This window comes from Gekko japonicus, unplaced genomic scaffold, assembly GCF_001447785.1.
Source record: "Gekko japonicus isolate JY-2015 unplaced genomic scaffold, Gekko_japonicus_V1.1 scaffold2581, whole genome shotgun sequence".
Lineage (NCBI taxonomy): Eukaryota > Metazoa > Chordata > Lepidosauria > Squamata > Gekkonidae > Gekko > Gekko japonicus.
The window spans coordinates 201,678-217,675 of NW_015174352.1; the positions used below are offsets into that span (position 1 = coordinate 201,678).

Below are 15,998 nucleotides of genomic sequence, written 5' to 3' on the forward strand. Positions count from 1 at the left end.
GGGGTCTAGGACTTACTGCAAGCTATTGATGTATATTTCTGTTGTGCTTTGATTTACTTTGTGCTGTTATGGCCAATGGCTAAGACAATAAACGAAACTTGAAACTATATGCTGAAAATATTCTCCAGTTTTATATACCAGGTTGCTCCACCCTCTCAAACCCAATCAGTGTTAGGCAGGGCTGCATCTTGGCCCCACATTTATCTAATTTATATATAAATAATTTTTATCCTAGCCAGGACTGTAGATCTTGTTCTCCTCAGCTAAGTGGTCAGCCTGTACCTTATTTAGCATACACAGACAATCTAGTTTTATTAGCCCGTACTCTCTCAGGTTTAGTAAAAATATTAAATGTGTTTTAGGATTTCTGCATGAAAGAATATTTAGAAATAAACTTCGATAAAAGAAAGGTACCAATCTCCTCTAAATCCAAACTAAAAAGGACGCATTCTTCATCCTTGCATGGAAACTCAATTGAGATAGTAAGAAATTTCAACTACCTTGGGGTTATGTTTAAACAAAATCTCTCTTGGGATTTGCATATCCATACGTTAATGCAGAAGTCAAACTCCTCCATTACTTTATTTTAAAAAAGCTTTTATGGCAAAGGAGGGCAATTTGTTTCAGCACTTATGATCCTTTATAGAGCAATTATAGATTTGGTTGTTAGATATGCTGCTCCAGTATGGTATACTGGTCATATAGAACATCTTGATTTTCTTCAAATCATATTCTTTGGAAACCTATTGCGTGTCTCCTCCACCTTGTGATTAGAGCTGGGGCTTCCAAACCTACTATTATTTCTCAATTTGCCATTAAATGTTGGTTTTCTCTTTTTGAGCCACCAATAGCTTCTGTTTTGTTTCAGTTGTTAATTTCAGATACCTCTATGTTCACCTGGAGCAGAAATTTAGATAAAAGGTTTTCCCTCCCAATAGAGCAACTTAAGGCTGCAAGGAACTGTACTAGGAAAGTAAGCTGTAATAGCCTTTGACAACATATTAAGCTGTAAAAAGCTCAAAATAAGACCTTTTTTTTTGCATCCCTCTAAGGGAAGCTTTTTATTAGTTTTTTACAACACTACAAATTACAACTGAAAATAAGGGAAGGGAAACTACCTCTAAGGAGAAAGAAAAGAAACCCACTAATGACTAAAACCCCAAGTGTAGGAGGTCAATACATCAGCTTATTTCAATATTATTCTAAAATGCTAGTAATACATTGAACCTAGTCGGTTATGCTAAGTTATTTATCTTTTAACCATCCATTTATCTGTTAAATGAAACCATCAGAGCATCCCAAAGTTACTTCTAAATTTTCAGGCACAATTCAGAGTCCTTCAGCCTTTATTTTCTCTTACCTTTTCTTATCCTCAATTTATATGGACTTTTGGGGGCTGCTGCCCCCTTTTCAGAGAGAGAGTCCTCGTCAGAAGACTATCTTGCCATCCGATTTGCTTTCTTCTTCTTCCTTCTTGTGCTCCGCTGGTTCCCCCAGCTGTGTTCTCAGAAACTCTCGTGCTTTAGGAACAATCTTTTCTTTTTTATCGTGGAGCTTGGAAATGACGTCTTCTGGAATTAACCATCTGTAACTGATGCCATTTGTTTGTAAGAAAAGGATTAAGTCTTTGTATTTCTTTCTCTTCTGTCTTATTTCAAATGAAATGTCTTTTAAAATCCTGATGTTGTTTTCCCCGATTTTCAAGGGTGTTTCCATAGTTGCTTTCAAGATAGAATCTCTTACATGTCTCTTCGAGAATCTGACTACTATTTCCCCAGGCAGATTATTTTTCTTGATATATAAGGAATAGGACCTGTAGACCACATCCATCTCGCTGAACAAATATTCCGCTGTCAAATCTGTCAATGGGGCTATTGCATCACTCAGTTGCTTCAGATTCTCTCCTTTATTTTCCGGGACCTCTTCGAACCGTAGGACCAAATCTGCTTTCTCCATTTGCAGCTGCAAAAGTTGTGACTCTTCCGTAACTTGTTTCATTTCCAGCTTTTGCACCTTTTTCTTGACTTTTGTAGTATTGGTGTCCATTTCCTTCATCTTCTCTTCCATTTGCTCCATTGCATTTAGAGATTTAGTCAATTGTAGCTGCTGTGAAGCCAAGCTCTGACCAATTGTTGACAATTGTTGCTTGATATTAGTCATCTCCTCTAGCAGAGGGCGCAAGGAATCTGCCAGCAGTTTAGAAAGCTCAGTGGTCTCTTCCGTTCGAGGACTGCCCACTAGTTTTGCTTTCAACAGTTTGTCTTTATCTGGTTTCTTCTCTGCCATCTTTTTGGATTATTTACTTTTCTTAAAGTTGCTAAAGTCTCTGATATTCGCCCATACGCTTATCTGCGCTCTGGTAAGTCTCTTAAAACAGATTTAGCCGCTTATTTTTCCGCTCCTGCCTTTTTATCTCCATGTTTTTATGCGTTTCGGAGGGGCCCCTCCCCCGCTCGTTTTCTGTCACTCTCTAAGGGGGGCAGCTTTCTTTTTATTTCTTCATACTCGCTTCAGCCCGACTCACAGTTTGTTGTTGGCTAACTGGCCTCGCTTGGCATCGTTTTTTTTTCTGCCTGTTCTCCAATGCTTGTCCCAGTCAGCAGCACTCGTACCATGCGGTCACTCAATTCTCTGGCACTGCACCGTCAAAGAGGTCACCCCTCAAAAGCCCCCTGGCTAGGAGCCTTTTACCAAGGCTCGGGGGGGGGTCACAACCCGTTGCACCCCCTCCTACACACTGGTGTGCAGTTTGCATCCCCGGGAGATGCGTCTGCCTGCGTGTCGCCATAAACCGGAAGTTCTCAAAATAAGATCTTAAATGATCTTGGTGCTCAAGGACGCAAATCGTAAATGTTCTCCACTCTTCTTCCAGATACCCTTCAGTGGTAATTTTTCCTTGCCAGACTATTTCCACTGGTTAGAAATCCATAAGTTTAGACGAGCTGTTCCATTGGCAAGGAGTAACGCCTTCAACTCAGTTGAGGTACAAGGAAGATATAATAGAGTTCCTACAAAGGAATGGAAATGCCCTTATTGTCTGGATCGAGTAGACTTCCTCGCTTATATTGTTTTAGTGTGTCCCCAGAACAATACTGCATGAAATAAATTAATTACTGACTTTCATTTTCACTTTTTTGTGTGTGTGAGAGAGAAATTGTGGAAGAAACTTTGACAGCTAATGGCTGTTAAATCTATGGAAAGGAAAGAAATCCTGATAAGATAAATAGATGTCTGGGAGGAAGTAAACGTGACATGCTTTGAGCTGCAGGAGACCAAAATTCAGCTTGTCCCAGTAATTCACTGGCAGACATTGCAAGCAGGCAGGCTGTTGGATCCCCAAGCATCGAGAATAAATCCACGTTTTAAGAAAAGCAAAATTTATTTCAAAGCGTTGACGACATACTCAAACACGTTCTTTGTTAGAACTGGGGATACACAGTTAGGTCAAGCATAATAAAGGACAGGCATGCATACACCGCAGAACAAAAAGGCACAGAATTGATGAACTCTGCAAAATCACATTAAGGCGATTTGCATGTCATTTTGCATCACTTGTTCTGCGTGCTTAAGGAGGCAGTTGTCACACCAAGGCCCTGCGGTTCCATCTGTTGATTGCTTATTTGGCCACTCTCTTGTTCTCTGAGGTTTTGCCGGGTGTGTAGCCTACATAACTTCCAAGCCTGTTTTTCCTTCCCATGGGCGCCTGGAACCTACTCCTGAGATTCTAAGGAAGATGAATTCTGTGGCCAGTACCCCTGTGTGGATTATACACATAGCTCTAGATGAAAGCTTTATCAGAGTAAATTCCTATGTGCAATTCTAGTAAAAACTCCTCTGGGCAGGGGTCATTTCCTGCAGGAGCGCACAGGAGCGAAGCTCCAGCAGTAAAGAGCCCAGGGGGTGGGCACATGCAACAAGCCCCACCCCCTGCTCCCAGCATCCTTAGTCAGAGCAAGAAGCAGCCAGGTAAGTTGCAGAGCTCCCCCCGGCCCCAAACAGTCCAGTGGCACCTTTAAGACCAAGTTTTATTCAGGTACAAGCTCTCCCTCCTCTGTGAGGGCAGATCTGCACGCCCCCCCCCCCAATAGCTAGCAATCCAAAACAGTCCAGTGGAGCCTGAGCGGTGGGTGTTGCCTTCTGATACACTTCTGGTGATGTCAGGGGGTGTGGCATATGCAAATAAGTTATACTAATGAGTTATGCTAATGAGCTCCTGCACCTCTTTTTCTACGAAATGACCCCTGCCTCTGGGTAACATTTAATTTGCATTATTTGGGGAGTCGGTTGTTAACAAGATACCTATTAGCTATGACAGCTAAATGGGAAATCCCAAGTATAGAAACAGTACACCTCCTGAGTAACAAATGTTTGGGGCAAAGAGAGACTGACTTCCTCTATTATTCCTTGATTATGAGTTTAGATATTCATTTAGCTGGCCATTATTGGAAACACTTTTAATGATCTAACCAACAACCTGCACTCACTAACGGTGAAACTATTCTGTCACAGCAGCCATCACCTGAGGGACATGGCAAATAATCACACTGATACCAAAGGCTTTTTAAACTGTCCCCACATCGTTGTCATGGGTGGTGGGTGCTGTCTGTGTCCCTGGGTTTCTCCGTAAAGCTCAAACACGAAGAGAAAAATGAACTAGAAGAAATGAGGACAGCAGAGTCTTGGCAGCTAGATTATCTCAAGGTAAAGCAGCAGGAAGACCAGGGAAAGTAGTGCTGGGCAGCCCTGTCCTAGAAGCGTCTGTTCTGAGGAAGTCTGAGCTCTGTTTCTAAATAACTATGCTTGGGATCGTAGGCCAAAAACGATTCATGCTGTTTTTAACAAGAATCTTCTACTATGTACACTGCATTGTGCGTTCTTTTGAATAGAAAGGCGAAATTCCCTAACCAAAAAATAAATGGGAGATGACATCAGTGTTGCACTTACCTGTAAAACGAGGTTGCGCTTCGCGTGGTCTTCTTTGCAGGCACACAGTCCCCCCCCCTCCTGCCCTGCTGTGAGCGCTGTTTTTCATCTTCCATAATCCAGTAGCTTTTCATGTGCTTGTGACAACTCAGGAGAATTGAGGGGGGAGGAGGAGGAAGCACGTGACCATCTGAGTGGGAAAATGGCCACCGGCGTGCTCTGGAGGAGAGGGGCTCCACGGAGTGTTTCTGAAATTTCAGAAAATGCTGGGAAAAGTCCCTCCAGTGGCCGGCCTGCACATGGGCCACTGAGCCCTTGACCTCAGATCTTGGACAATCTCCTATGAATTTGATATATTTGATGGTACAAACATGATGATAAAAATACTGAGTTAAAACTAGTCTGACAACTTTCTGTGCAAGTACAGAAGTAGATGGTGCCACGTAGGGCTAATGATGCTCACCCATATTTGAGAGCTGGAAGACAAAGTGAGCAGGCATAATGTCCACTCTCTTCTCCCAAACACTGCCTAGCAAGTACAGTATTTGTGAATTCTAAAGCTATATCTTTTGTGTCACTGGAGTGATGGGCTCCCAAAAGTTCTCCCCGCGTATGTCTTTTCTGGGTATTGAAGGAGTGCCTATTGAAGAAATGGGCAGTTCATGGAAAACTATATTTCAAGTGTAAGGATGAGGACTGGGCATAAAGTTCAGCTCAGACAATAGGGATATTGGGGATCTGGCTGTACTGGCCGTGTGCAGCTGGGTATTGCCAACCCAATAAGATGCCTGATGCTTAGCATGTCAGACTGGCCAATATCTGATGCTGCTGCTGTGTCCCCAACATGACTTCCAATCAGGGGTCATTTCGTAGAAAAAGAGGTGCAGGAGCTCATTAGCATAACTTTTTTGCATATGCCACACCCCCTGACATCACCAGAAGTGTTCCACTGGACTCCACTGGACTGTTTTGGATTGCTAGCTATTGGAGGGGGAAACGTGCAGATCTGCCCTCACAGAGGAGGGAGAGCTTGTACCTGAAGGCAGGCCGGGGGGGGGGGGCTCTGCAACTTCCCTGGGGCTGCTGGGAGCAGGGGGCAGGGCTTGTTGCATGTGCCCCCGCCCCCTGGGCTCCTTACTGCCAGAGCTCCGCTCCTGTGCGGTCCCACAGGAAATGACCCCTGCTTCCAATTCTGATAAAGAGCATTACTTTCTGTGAAGGCAGATCTGGCCTCCCCCAGTCTGGAGGCCGGGTCTGACCTACTGATAATGATGCCCCTTTGACATTTATAGGGCCAAGGCCCAACTTGGGTACAATATTGGTACTTCCCTTTAGTCTCTTTGTCCTTATTATTGTGTGTGGGGAAGGGCATGCGTGTCTTATTAAATATTGGGAGTATTATTTTGATATTTCCAGAACTTGCTGATATTAAAATATTGTGAATGTTATCATAAGCTTGCCTTTCCCCACTGCCATGCAGAAAAGAACTGTTTGCCTGCACAGCACGCCCCTGGTGAGAATGACAAACTAAACTGGGTGGTGGAGGGTAGACGCCCGCTCTGATTTCCCCCCTGCAGGAAGATAATATTGGGCATCCTTGCCTAGAATGAGTATTTGGCATGGAGAAATTAATATGGTAAGGAGATGGAGCTAATTTTTATTAAGAGTTGCTCGTGGTCTGTTTCCTCTACAGCCCTTGCTTCAGGAAGCCAGATGAAATGAAGCTACTAAGAGACTATGGCCCGTGCCTGTGTGCTTAGCCAGCTCTCCACTGAGGTCTGGAGGCCTGTGTCCTTTCTCTTCACTGTGTCCTTCCTGGAACTGGTGCAGTAAAGATTTTTCTTCTGGCAAGAAGCCTTCTTGCTGGCCCTCCTGGACTGATGGATAACTTGGCTTCTTTGCTGGCTTGAAGGGCTCTTGCTGTGGGCTGAGGGACATTGTCTTCTCTGAACCGCCTGTTCGTTCACTCACTATTGTGCCATTATATGTGTGATGTTCCTACAATTATATAGATTTTTTATTTTTGTGGCTCACTCGAAATCAAAATTATTCAATAAAATGAGCAGTTGTAACTCTTGTGTTGGCTGTATTTGCACGATGGGATACTGTTCCTGATACTTCACTGTAGCTAGCAGCAGACCCTGTGAAACAATGTATGAGCTGCCTAACTTTTCATGTGTAACCAACTTCCCTTTTATAGTTTCTGCTGCAGCTACCACCTGTTCAAATCTGGATATCTTTCAACAGTGCTTTCCTGGGTCATGACAGCTTGTATTGAATTATGGCTACACTTATTAAGAATACACCAAGTGGACTATCTGGGGTCCCAGCTGCAAGATTGCGTGGTCAACTGGTGTGTGGGACTTTACAATGTAGGGCCCCCCAAACTCTGAGATGTGGATGCATTCGTGAGGGCCCTCCGCCACCAGTGTGAGGTCCCACTCAAGTTGGAGCAGGCAAGAACCCGTCTCAGGGTCTTGAAGCAAGGGAACCGATCTGTCAGAGTGTTCTCTGATGAGTTCAAGACCTACGCTGCCAGACTGCAAGGCTGAAGGAGTTGCTGATAGAATTCTACCAGGCTGGCCTGAACCACACTATCTGGACAAAGCGCTGGCCCAAGAGAACCCAGGGACTCTGAATGGCTGGATCCAGGTGGCGTGTGAGGCTGAGAACCACTGCAGCCTCCCAAACCTCCCACGGGGACGACAAAAGTGCAAGGGGCTGGCTGGGAGGCTGAGGCACAGAGTGGTTGGCAATCCTCAATGGTGATGCTGTAAGTATTTAAGTGCATCAATACGTGGAGAGTGATGTTGCAGCTTAGGACGTCACAGACTCTTTTTGACAGTACAAGCACCTCCAGAAGGCAAGACACTTTATTTATAGCCTGAATTAGAAAAGCACAAGTATTGGTCCCAAGCTAGAGAAGAATCCCATCCATTTGTATGAGATTGCAGAAATAAAAAATATTCACTGTAAGAATGCTCACAGGCAAGTCTGGTCACAGACTGGATAGAGCTCTGAAGAGTCTTTGATTCAAGCACAGAGCCTCATACAGGAAAGGACAAATGGTCCCGCAGCTCCTTGCCAACTGGTGAACCATTGTCTGAGGCCAGAGAAAATTATGCCAAGTCACACTGGTTGAGTCTGCAGTCCTTCCAACACTGCATGAAGAATAGCTGCAGCTGCCACAGCACCGGGGTCTGGCTGATTGAGGTGAGCTGAGCTGATGTAACTGGCCCTCCCGGCAGCTGCTTCCATATTCCTGGTAGATTCAGCAGCATATTCAGCCTGCTGCAGAAGAGGCCAAGAAATGAACATTACACAGCATTACACGTGGATCACTGGTTCTATCCTTCACTTAGAGACCCAGTATGAAGACTTAAGCTAACTTGACAATGTGCTGACAGAAATACAGACAATGGAATGGGCGCTTGCATATATACATCCTGAGAAAATCTGTTTACAAGCCCACTTCTTGTGCCCCCAGCCCTTGAAAAGCTCAGCTGCAAGCAAGTTAATAAACTCACCTGTACAGCTTTGGCCAGAACCTGCATCGGATTAGCCCCAGGAGTCCTCAGAGCTCTGAGCTCTTCAGCAGCTGCACAGAGTGAGTCCAGCTGGCCAAAAGACAAGAAGAATTATACAGAAGCTGCTCCACCAGGGCAAGTAATGGACCATCCTTTCTCTCCCAATCCAGTACCTCCAAATGTTTACTGTTACCAGGGAGACAAATGTCAGCTGTTCTTAGCTATTACCTTTGGTTTGGAGGAACGCCAAGATATGGTTTGATTTACAGTGGAGGCAGCAAGGAAAAAACAAGGATATTTTTACTACAAATGGGTGATGCAGCATATGATCTTGTATCCATGAATATATAACATTTTTAAAAATAAAAGGAACAAGGGGGACCCATGAGGGGTGGGGGATTCCATTTCACCACCAGCTCCACTTTTCTCCCACATTCTCATGTCTTTGGATGCTGCCACAATGTCAGGCATCATTTGGGGTTTTGAGTGAGTGAGGGGGGGGGCTTACACTGGGTAGATTATCACCACTTTTTAAAGACAGGACAGATTTTTTTTTGCAACTTGGGGTTTCTCTCTGTGTGCAGAGCTGTACATTGTAGCTTTGACTAACCTCACTGTATGGTTTTTCAATTTGCATGGGGGGGGCAACCCTTGGCTATAAGATATAAGGATACAGTGACACAGTATGGACTCATCATGGAAAGTTCACTGAACAGACATAGAATGTGAAAGGCCTGTTGCCTCTCTCTCATTTTTATTCCACTTCTTCCAGAAGCTCAAGAAACACACAGATCCAGCCATTATATGTCCAGCTGTTCCAATACAGGCTACTTCTTGTACACGGTATCCACCTCTACTACAATTCTTTATCAGACTTTGAAGTCAAGAATGTCATACTTATCCTTAATATCAATGATAATTTGTAGCAGTCTGTCACCATATATGAGCCACTTCTATGCATCTAGAAACAGCTGCAATATTGAACTCCATACTAATGTATGAAAAAGTCTAGAAACACAGTGCAAACTTGATGCATTATTAGTATATGCAGTTGCGTGGGGCTGCCAGTTGAGTGTTCCAAGGTAACAAAGACAAGGTCTGCGAGACATGAATACAGGGAGCTCTAGGACTGTAGTCTCTTTTGCCTCAAAGGGAGATCATGGTATTAGCAGGAGAAAAGTCCCAAGCAACAGCTCCAGAGAACATCACTCACCATGGTTCTGTCTCCAGGTGCAGCTCCACCATATCTATCAGAGAAAAACAATCCTTATAGGCCCTGCATGTATAACCAGTGCCTTATCTCTCCCTTACAGTTTCTCTCCCAGACAGCAAAGGCAGAAGTAAACCCGCTGCATATTACAAATACTGTGCCGTAATCACATCAGCAACACTCACCGCTTCATGGCTTCAATACCAGCATCCATGGCCACAGACCAAGATGACAGGTCACTATTCATTCGCAGGGGCTGAGCAGCTGCTGTCAAACACAGCCCATAGAGCTGTAAAAAAATCACAAAGCAATTCCGTCTCTATCACACACGCACCACCACCACACTGGCCTAAGCACAAAGCACAGCAGATTAGATTTCATGGCACAATTGTTCAAACATGATAGAATGAGGGAGCTACAAGCTACTTTGATTACACAGATACATTGGGATGGAAACTGAATAAATCTAATCCTATAAACTGAGGGGCCAGAAATAACTGCAAGTCTTCATTGGCAAAGTTTTCAGCAATATTTTGTTAAGTGTACTTCCATAAATTTAGCTATCCAAAATAAATAATCTTTCTACAGTAGGTATCTCCCTTATATATAAAAGCCGAATGGTGGTGGCACTTCTCTAGAACATTCCACACGCTCCGGAATTGGTTGGCCCCCTGGTGTGTCACTCAGAAGCTGTCCCTATCCACTGGCTGCATTGCTTGAGTCTCGCCTCCAACATTCTAAACAGTTTACTGTTCCTCACCCCCCCATAGCCAGTCAGAACACAAAGGTTATTTGCATATGCAGCCTCATTGGCCTTTGCCTCGGAACACAGAGGTCGTTTGCATATGCGACTTGCTTGCCTTTTGCCTCTAACATTCTAAACAGTTTGCTGTTCTGAGGTAAAATGTGTCCAATCTCCAGGTGAGGGCTGGAGATCACTCAGAATTACAACTGCTTTCCAGATGGCAGAGATCAGTTCCCCTGGAGAAAATGGTGGGATCTATATCCTTATATGCTGCTGAGGGGGCGACCGTATGACAGCCAATATGATGTAGCAGTCAGGGCTTCAGAGCACGGGAGAGGATGCAGGTGTGTGGGGGGTGGAAAGCAGAAGAGTGAGGGGGAAATAAAGGAAGGTTGATGATTGGCTGGGAAGGAGATAGGGTTGCCAGCTCCAGGTAGGGAATTCCTGGAGATGTGAGGGATGGAGCCTCGAGAGACCATGACAGCCAATGTGATGTAGAAGTCAGGGCTTAGGAGCACGGGAGAGGCTGCAGGTGTGTGTGGGGTGGAAAGCTGAAGAGTGAGGGGGGAATAAAGGTAGGTTGATGATTGGCTGGGAAGGAGATAGGGTTGCCAACTCCAGGTGGGAAATTCCTGGAGATGTGAGGGATGGAGCCTGGAGAGGGTGAGGTTTCAGGAGGCGTGGGACCTCGGACAGGTACAAAGCCATAGACTCCACCCTCCAAACCAACTATTCCCTTCTGGGGAACCATTGTTGCCAATCTCCAGGTGAGGGCTGGAGATCACTCAAAATTACAACTGTTCTTTAGGTAGCAGAGATCAGTTCCTCTGGAGAAAATGGTGGACTCAGTGTCATTATACCCTGCTGAGGTCGCCACAGCAAATTGACACTGAGTGTCCAAGGCCGGGGCACCCGCCCAGAGCCTCTTTCTAGAGGCCGTTGTATTTATTTCCACAACGGGCCTTTTTTCCTAGTCATATTATACTAATGTAATGTACAGTATTTACTTAGATTCAAAACTAGTTTTTTTCACAGATATGCCATAAAAAGAGTGGGTCATCTTGCAGTCACATAGAAGTTAGTTATACTGATTATTTTTTTGAATATTTTTTGTGTATAACATTTTAAAGAGGTCATCGTATTATCAGGGTTGTCTTCCTTTTGCATACATTCAGTAATTGCCCTATTATAGCGATACCCCACCCTTTCTCTAAAGAGCGCAAGGTGCTGAACATTGGTTAAGTTTTGGCCTCAACTAGAAAGTTCCCTATTCCTCCATTTGTAAGTGTATACTGTTATTCAAATGGTTTAACTTAAATTAACAGGAGCCAATTTTTTAACATTTTATTATCACAAGTTTATACATACGTACTTCTGAAATGGTAAATATCCATCAGCAATAAAAAGGCTCATTCACTGTCTCTTCCCAGCTTCTTACTTCCCTCTGCCCAAACCTTCCCAACAACAAGTTACCAAAGGATAATGCATATGGGGGAGCCAAACCCCCCCCCCGTCAAGCACTCACTGCCCCCGAGGAGCCTCCCATCTTCTCTAGCAGCAACTTTGCCAGGGCAGAGAGTAGGTGAGATGGATGCTCTGGTGGGGGATTTGCAGTCAGCCACTCCTGGATTGCTGGGGAAATAACACTTGCTGGTTAGAAATGACTGCATTAGCTGCGACTCACTAATGGCTACAAATTCTGTTTTCATCAGCATGTGTCCTAAGAAAAGCTACAAGATTTCAAAGGGATGGATGGAGCCTGTTTTACAAAGCAATTCTGTTAAATCTGTTATTAAGGTCAAATATATTTCCAGTGTACCATTAGCAGCATATACAGTCCTCCTACAGATAGGCATTCTGAAGAGAAGCTCAGACCCTCAGTTACACACTTGTCAGAATCGGACCCTTGCCCGGGTCATCATACTTGTAACTATGGTTCTCTGATGTACACAGGTATGCTCTGTATTTGCTTCGCCAACTGTTCTCCCTCCCTGCTTGTAGTTCCCAAGATCCCGTCTAGCACCTGCTGGCATGGGATCAATCTGACTGCAAGGTCCTCCTCTGACATTCCTGAGAGAGGGGCGATTGAGACATGTCTGTGTGAACGGTAGATTAGCTGCGCTTGTACCTCTGTGAAAGGAAGCATCCTCTGCAAAGGCCAGAGGGAACTTTCACCGTTTTTTATTCTCATGGCCTTATGGAGAGACTCAAGTGATAACATTCACACCGTCCTAATTGCACTGTATTAACCCGTCTATGCACTATGTAATCATGACGTATGAATGAGGGCTGGACCAAAGGTCTCGTAGTTTCTCACTTTGTATTATTCCTTAGTTCTGTCAAAAAGTTCAACTGCACAGCAACTAAATCAAGTTTTCTCAATAAAACCTGTAGAAGAAGATGAAGAAGAGATTGGATTTCTACCCCGCACTTCACTACCCAAAGGAGTCTCAGAGCGGCTTACAAACTCTTCTCCCTTCCCCTCCCCACAACAGACACCCTGTGAGGTGGGTGGGGCTGAGGGAACTCTGACAGAAACTGCTCTTTTTCAAGGACAGCTGTGCCAGAGCTTGTGACCGACCCAAGGTCACATCAGCAGGTGCAAGTGGAGGAGTGGGGAATCAAACCTGGTTTTCCCAGATTAGAGTCCGCGCACTTAACCACTACACCAAACTGGCTCTCCTGCACCAAACTGTAAAAGGACTTATTGCGTCTGAGTGGTTCCTGACGAAGCTGACAACACTATGAAAGCACAAATGTACTAAAATAACCCCCTCTCTTATAATGAAGCCTGAACTGAGGCTGTGCCTAAGGAACCTTGGATGGCGCATCACTTGTGCCAGCCCAGAAGGTAGAGAAGCCTGGGGGTGATCCTGGGTGCCCCACTTTCCATGGGGGCCCAGGTAACCACAGCTGCCAGGTTGGCCTTCTATCACCTCAGGCAACTGGTTGTCAGGTCCTGGAGTGACCACTCTGTACACAATAGTCCTTGACCAGGTTTATTGGTAAGATATGGCATCTGGTCAGGTGAACACCTTTGCCAGAACTAACGATCAATAGCCCAGGGATGGATAGTGGGGAACGGGCTCCACCCAGCAGGCATACGTCACAAGCATCCAGGCTACTACAGGTCATGAGAGAATATACAACCCAACTAGCTGCATCTCAAGACTCCTGTCTCCCAAGGCCACAGCTGGACCAGTGAACCATGTGGGGGTAGCTTCAGGAAAGTTACAAGCAGCACCTCTACTCAACACCATCAATTCGTTCTCACACTCACCCCCCCCTTAGGAATGTCAGGGAGGACTGATAAGGTAATAAGCGGAGCCAGCAGACGTACAAAGCCGGCAGGGGTTACAAAAGCGAAAGTGGACATTAGCAACACAGGGCAGCAAGATACAATTATTGATCATGGTACAAAGACAAGCAATTTCCAGGCCAAGGGTCCGAACCTGACACTGGTACTCTACCTCTCCCCCCAGGACTTGGCCATACAATGGTCACTTCCAGGTTTGATTACCGTAACTCACTTTATGCGGGCTTGCCCTGAGGCTGATCCGGAAACTCCAGCTAGTGCAAAATGTGGCGGCGCGTCTGCTGACTGCATTGTCTGTGCGGGCATGCAGTTAGCTGGTGCTACACAGATTGCACTGGCTACCAATTGAGTGCCGGATCTATTTCAAGGTGTTGGTACTGACCTTCAAAACCCTGTGCAGTCAGAGACCAACATATCTGAGGGACCGCCTCACCCCATATGTGCCCCGGAGAGCCTTGCGCTCAGCCAGCCAACATCTGCTACTTGTCCCCGGCCCAAGGGACCTTGACTAGGGCCAGGGTGTTCTCTGCCCTGGCCCCGGCCTGGTGGAATGTGCTCCCGCTTGAGACCAGGTGTCAGCAAGCTGCCATTCTGTTTTCTGTGACCTCTGTGTACATATCCTTTCCCTGTTACACCCGGCTTGGCTTCTATCATCCTGCTCCTGCTTTGGAATGCAAAAGATAACTGCTGGAGGTTGTGTGGGGGAGACGATGCTGTAATGCTTGCCTATTGATTTTCCCAGGACTACTGCACCTGTGTTTTGTCTGATGTTCTGCCTGGTTCTCATGTACTGGGCGCGCAACCGTTTCCTTAGCCCGCCAGCGGGAAAGATATTCATTGGATCTGTATCTGTTTGAAGTTCCTTTATTATGCTTGACCTAACTGTGTATCCCCAGTTCTAACAAAGAACGTGTTTGAGTATGTCTTCAACGCTTTGAAATAAATTTTGCTTTTCTTTAAAACGTGGATTTATTCTCGATGCTTGGGGATCCAACACCAGGGCCCTGTGGGACCTTCTACTGTTCCGCGGGGCCTGTAAAATGGAGCTGTTCTGCCAGGCTTTTGGATGAGGGGCAGGCGTCCAGTTGGCCTCACTTGCTGGATGCTCTCTTCATCTCTGCGCAGCCCAGACTGAGTAGACCATTAGTGGCCCAGCAGCTCCAGCTTCTGGGACTACTGTACTTTAATTGACAGTGCTGTTTTAATTCATACCGCTTTAACTGTTTTAGCGACTGAATTATTTGTTTATATTATTGTATGTTGTTGTTGTGATCTGCCCTGAGTGGAATAAAAGTCGAAACAAACAAGCAAACAAACAAAATAAATTCTAGAGGCATTAATGGAAGAGCACTAACCTTTGGCAGCTCGGGCATGTGTGCTGCCACAGTCTCCATCACCTGCGGCGCGATCCAGTTCATTGAGTTTGTCCTGTAAGTTCAGCAGAGTACTGCAAACTGTCTCTAGAACCAATCTCACCTGTGGGGAGGCCGGTACTAAAGGAAATTGCAAAAGATCTGCTGTTAGGTAGAGAAATTTCCTGCATCATATGTGTTGCCTCATCATGGAGCTAACGACTGGTTTTGCCATGCACTTCTACTATATACTCTTGTGTATAAGAGGATAAACTCTACTCGGACAGCTGTTGCTTTGTTAAAAGGTGGTTTGAAATCCATATCCTTATCATATTATTTAACACTTCACGGCTTGCAGCAGAATGTCTGAAATAACTCTGTTAGAGTTTCTGCCGTGACCCCGACCTAGTGGAAGATGCTCCCGTTGGCAAGCAGGGCCCTGTGGGACCTATTACAGCTCCGCAGGGCCTGTAAAACAGAGATGTTCCGCCAGGCCTTTGGGTGAGACGGCAGGTGTCCAACAATCCTTATACTAATAGCCAACTTGCCCCCGTGAGTGCGGATATCTAAATCCGCGCTCCGGGGGCAGCTGGGGGGCAGGGAGAGGTGTGTGCACACGTGGGGCAGTCCCCACGTGTGCACAAAAATGCTAAAAGTTGGGGGAAAAATCGAGGGGATGTTTAAATCCCCCCGAAAGTGCAAGAGCGTTCCGTGCGCATGCGCACGGAACGCTCTGCGTCCTACCTGGGTTCCCTGCGCAGGAAAGGGAACGAATGGCCAGAGAGGCCTAGCAGCTGCGGCGAGAGATAGGTGAGGAGGGGGGAGACAGTCGGGGAGGGGAAGAGAAACTGCTGAGGGCCCGGCGGATGTAAGCCACTCGGGCCTCGGTTCACGGGAAAAAAAACAAAGAGAGAGAGAGAGAGTC

The 15,998-nt window shown here is 45.7% G+C and overlaps 2 protein-coding genes across 2 annotated transcripts in view; one reads left to right on the forward strand and one right to left on the reverse strand.

Annotated features, from left to right (window-relative positions):
• The window catches only part of LOC107121405 (cytochrome b ascorbate-dependent protein 3), a 16,106-nt gene extending 9,152 nt beyond the window's left edge, over positions 1-6,954 (forward strand). Inside the window, exon 6 of the mRNA XM_015424317.1 lies at positions 6,617-6,954. Within this exon, the coding sequence (XP_015279803.1) occupies positions 6,617-6,640 (24 nt within the window). The 3' untranslated portion in view covers positions 6,641-6,954. The remainder of the gene's footprint in view (positions 1-6,616) is intronic.
• Positions 6,955-7,790: 836 nt separating this feature from the next.
• The window catches only part of TKFC (triokinase and FMN cyclase), a 34,789-nt gene continuing 26,581 nt past the window's right edge, over positions 7,791-15,998 (reverse strand). Inside the window, exons 11-16 of the mRNA XM_015424315.1 lie at positions 15,077-15,214; positions 11,931-12,037; positions 9,846-9,949; positions 9,664-9,697; positions 8,451-8,540; positions 7,791-8,214 (exon numbers count right to left, since the gene is read on the reverse strand). Coding sequence (XP_015279801.1) covers positions 8,053-8,214; positions 8,451-8,540; positions 9,664-9,697; positions 9,846-9,949; positions 11,931-12,037; positions 15,077-15,214 — 635 coding nt within the window. The 3' untranslated portion in view covers positions 7,791-8,052. The remainder of the gene's footprint in view (positions 8,215-8,450; positions 8,541-9,663; positions 9,698-9,845; positions 9,950-11,930; positions 12,038-15,076; positions 15,215-15,998) is intronic.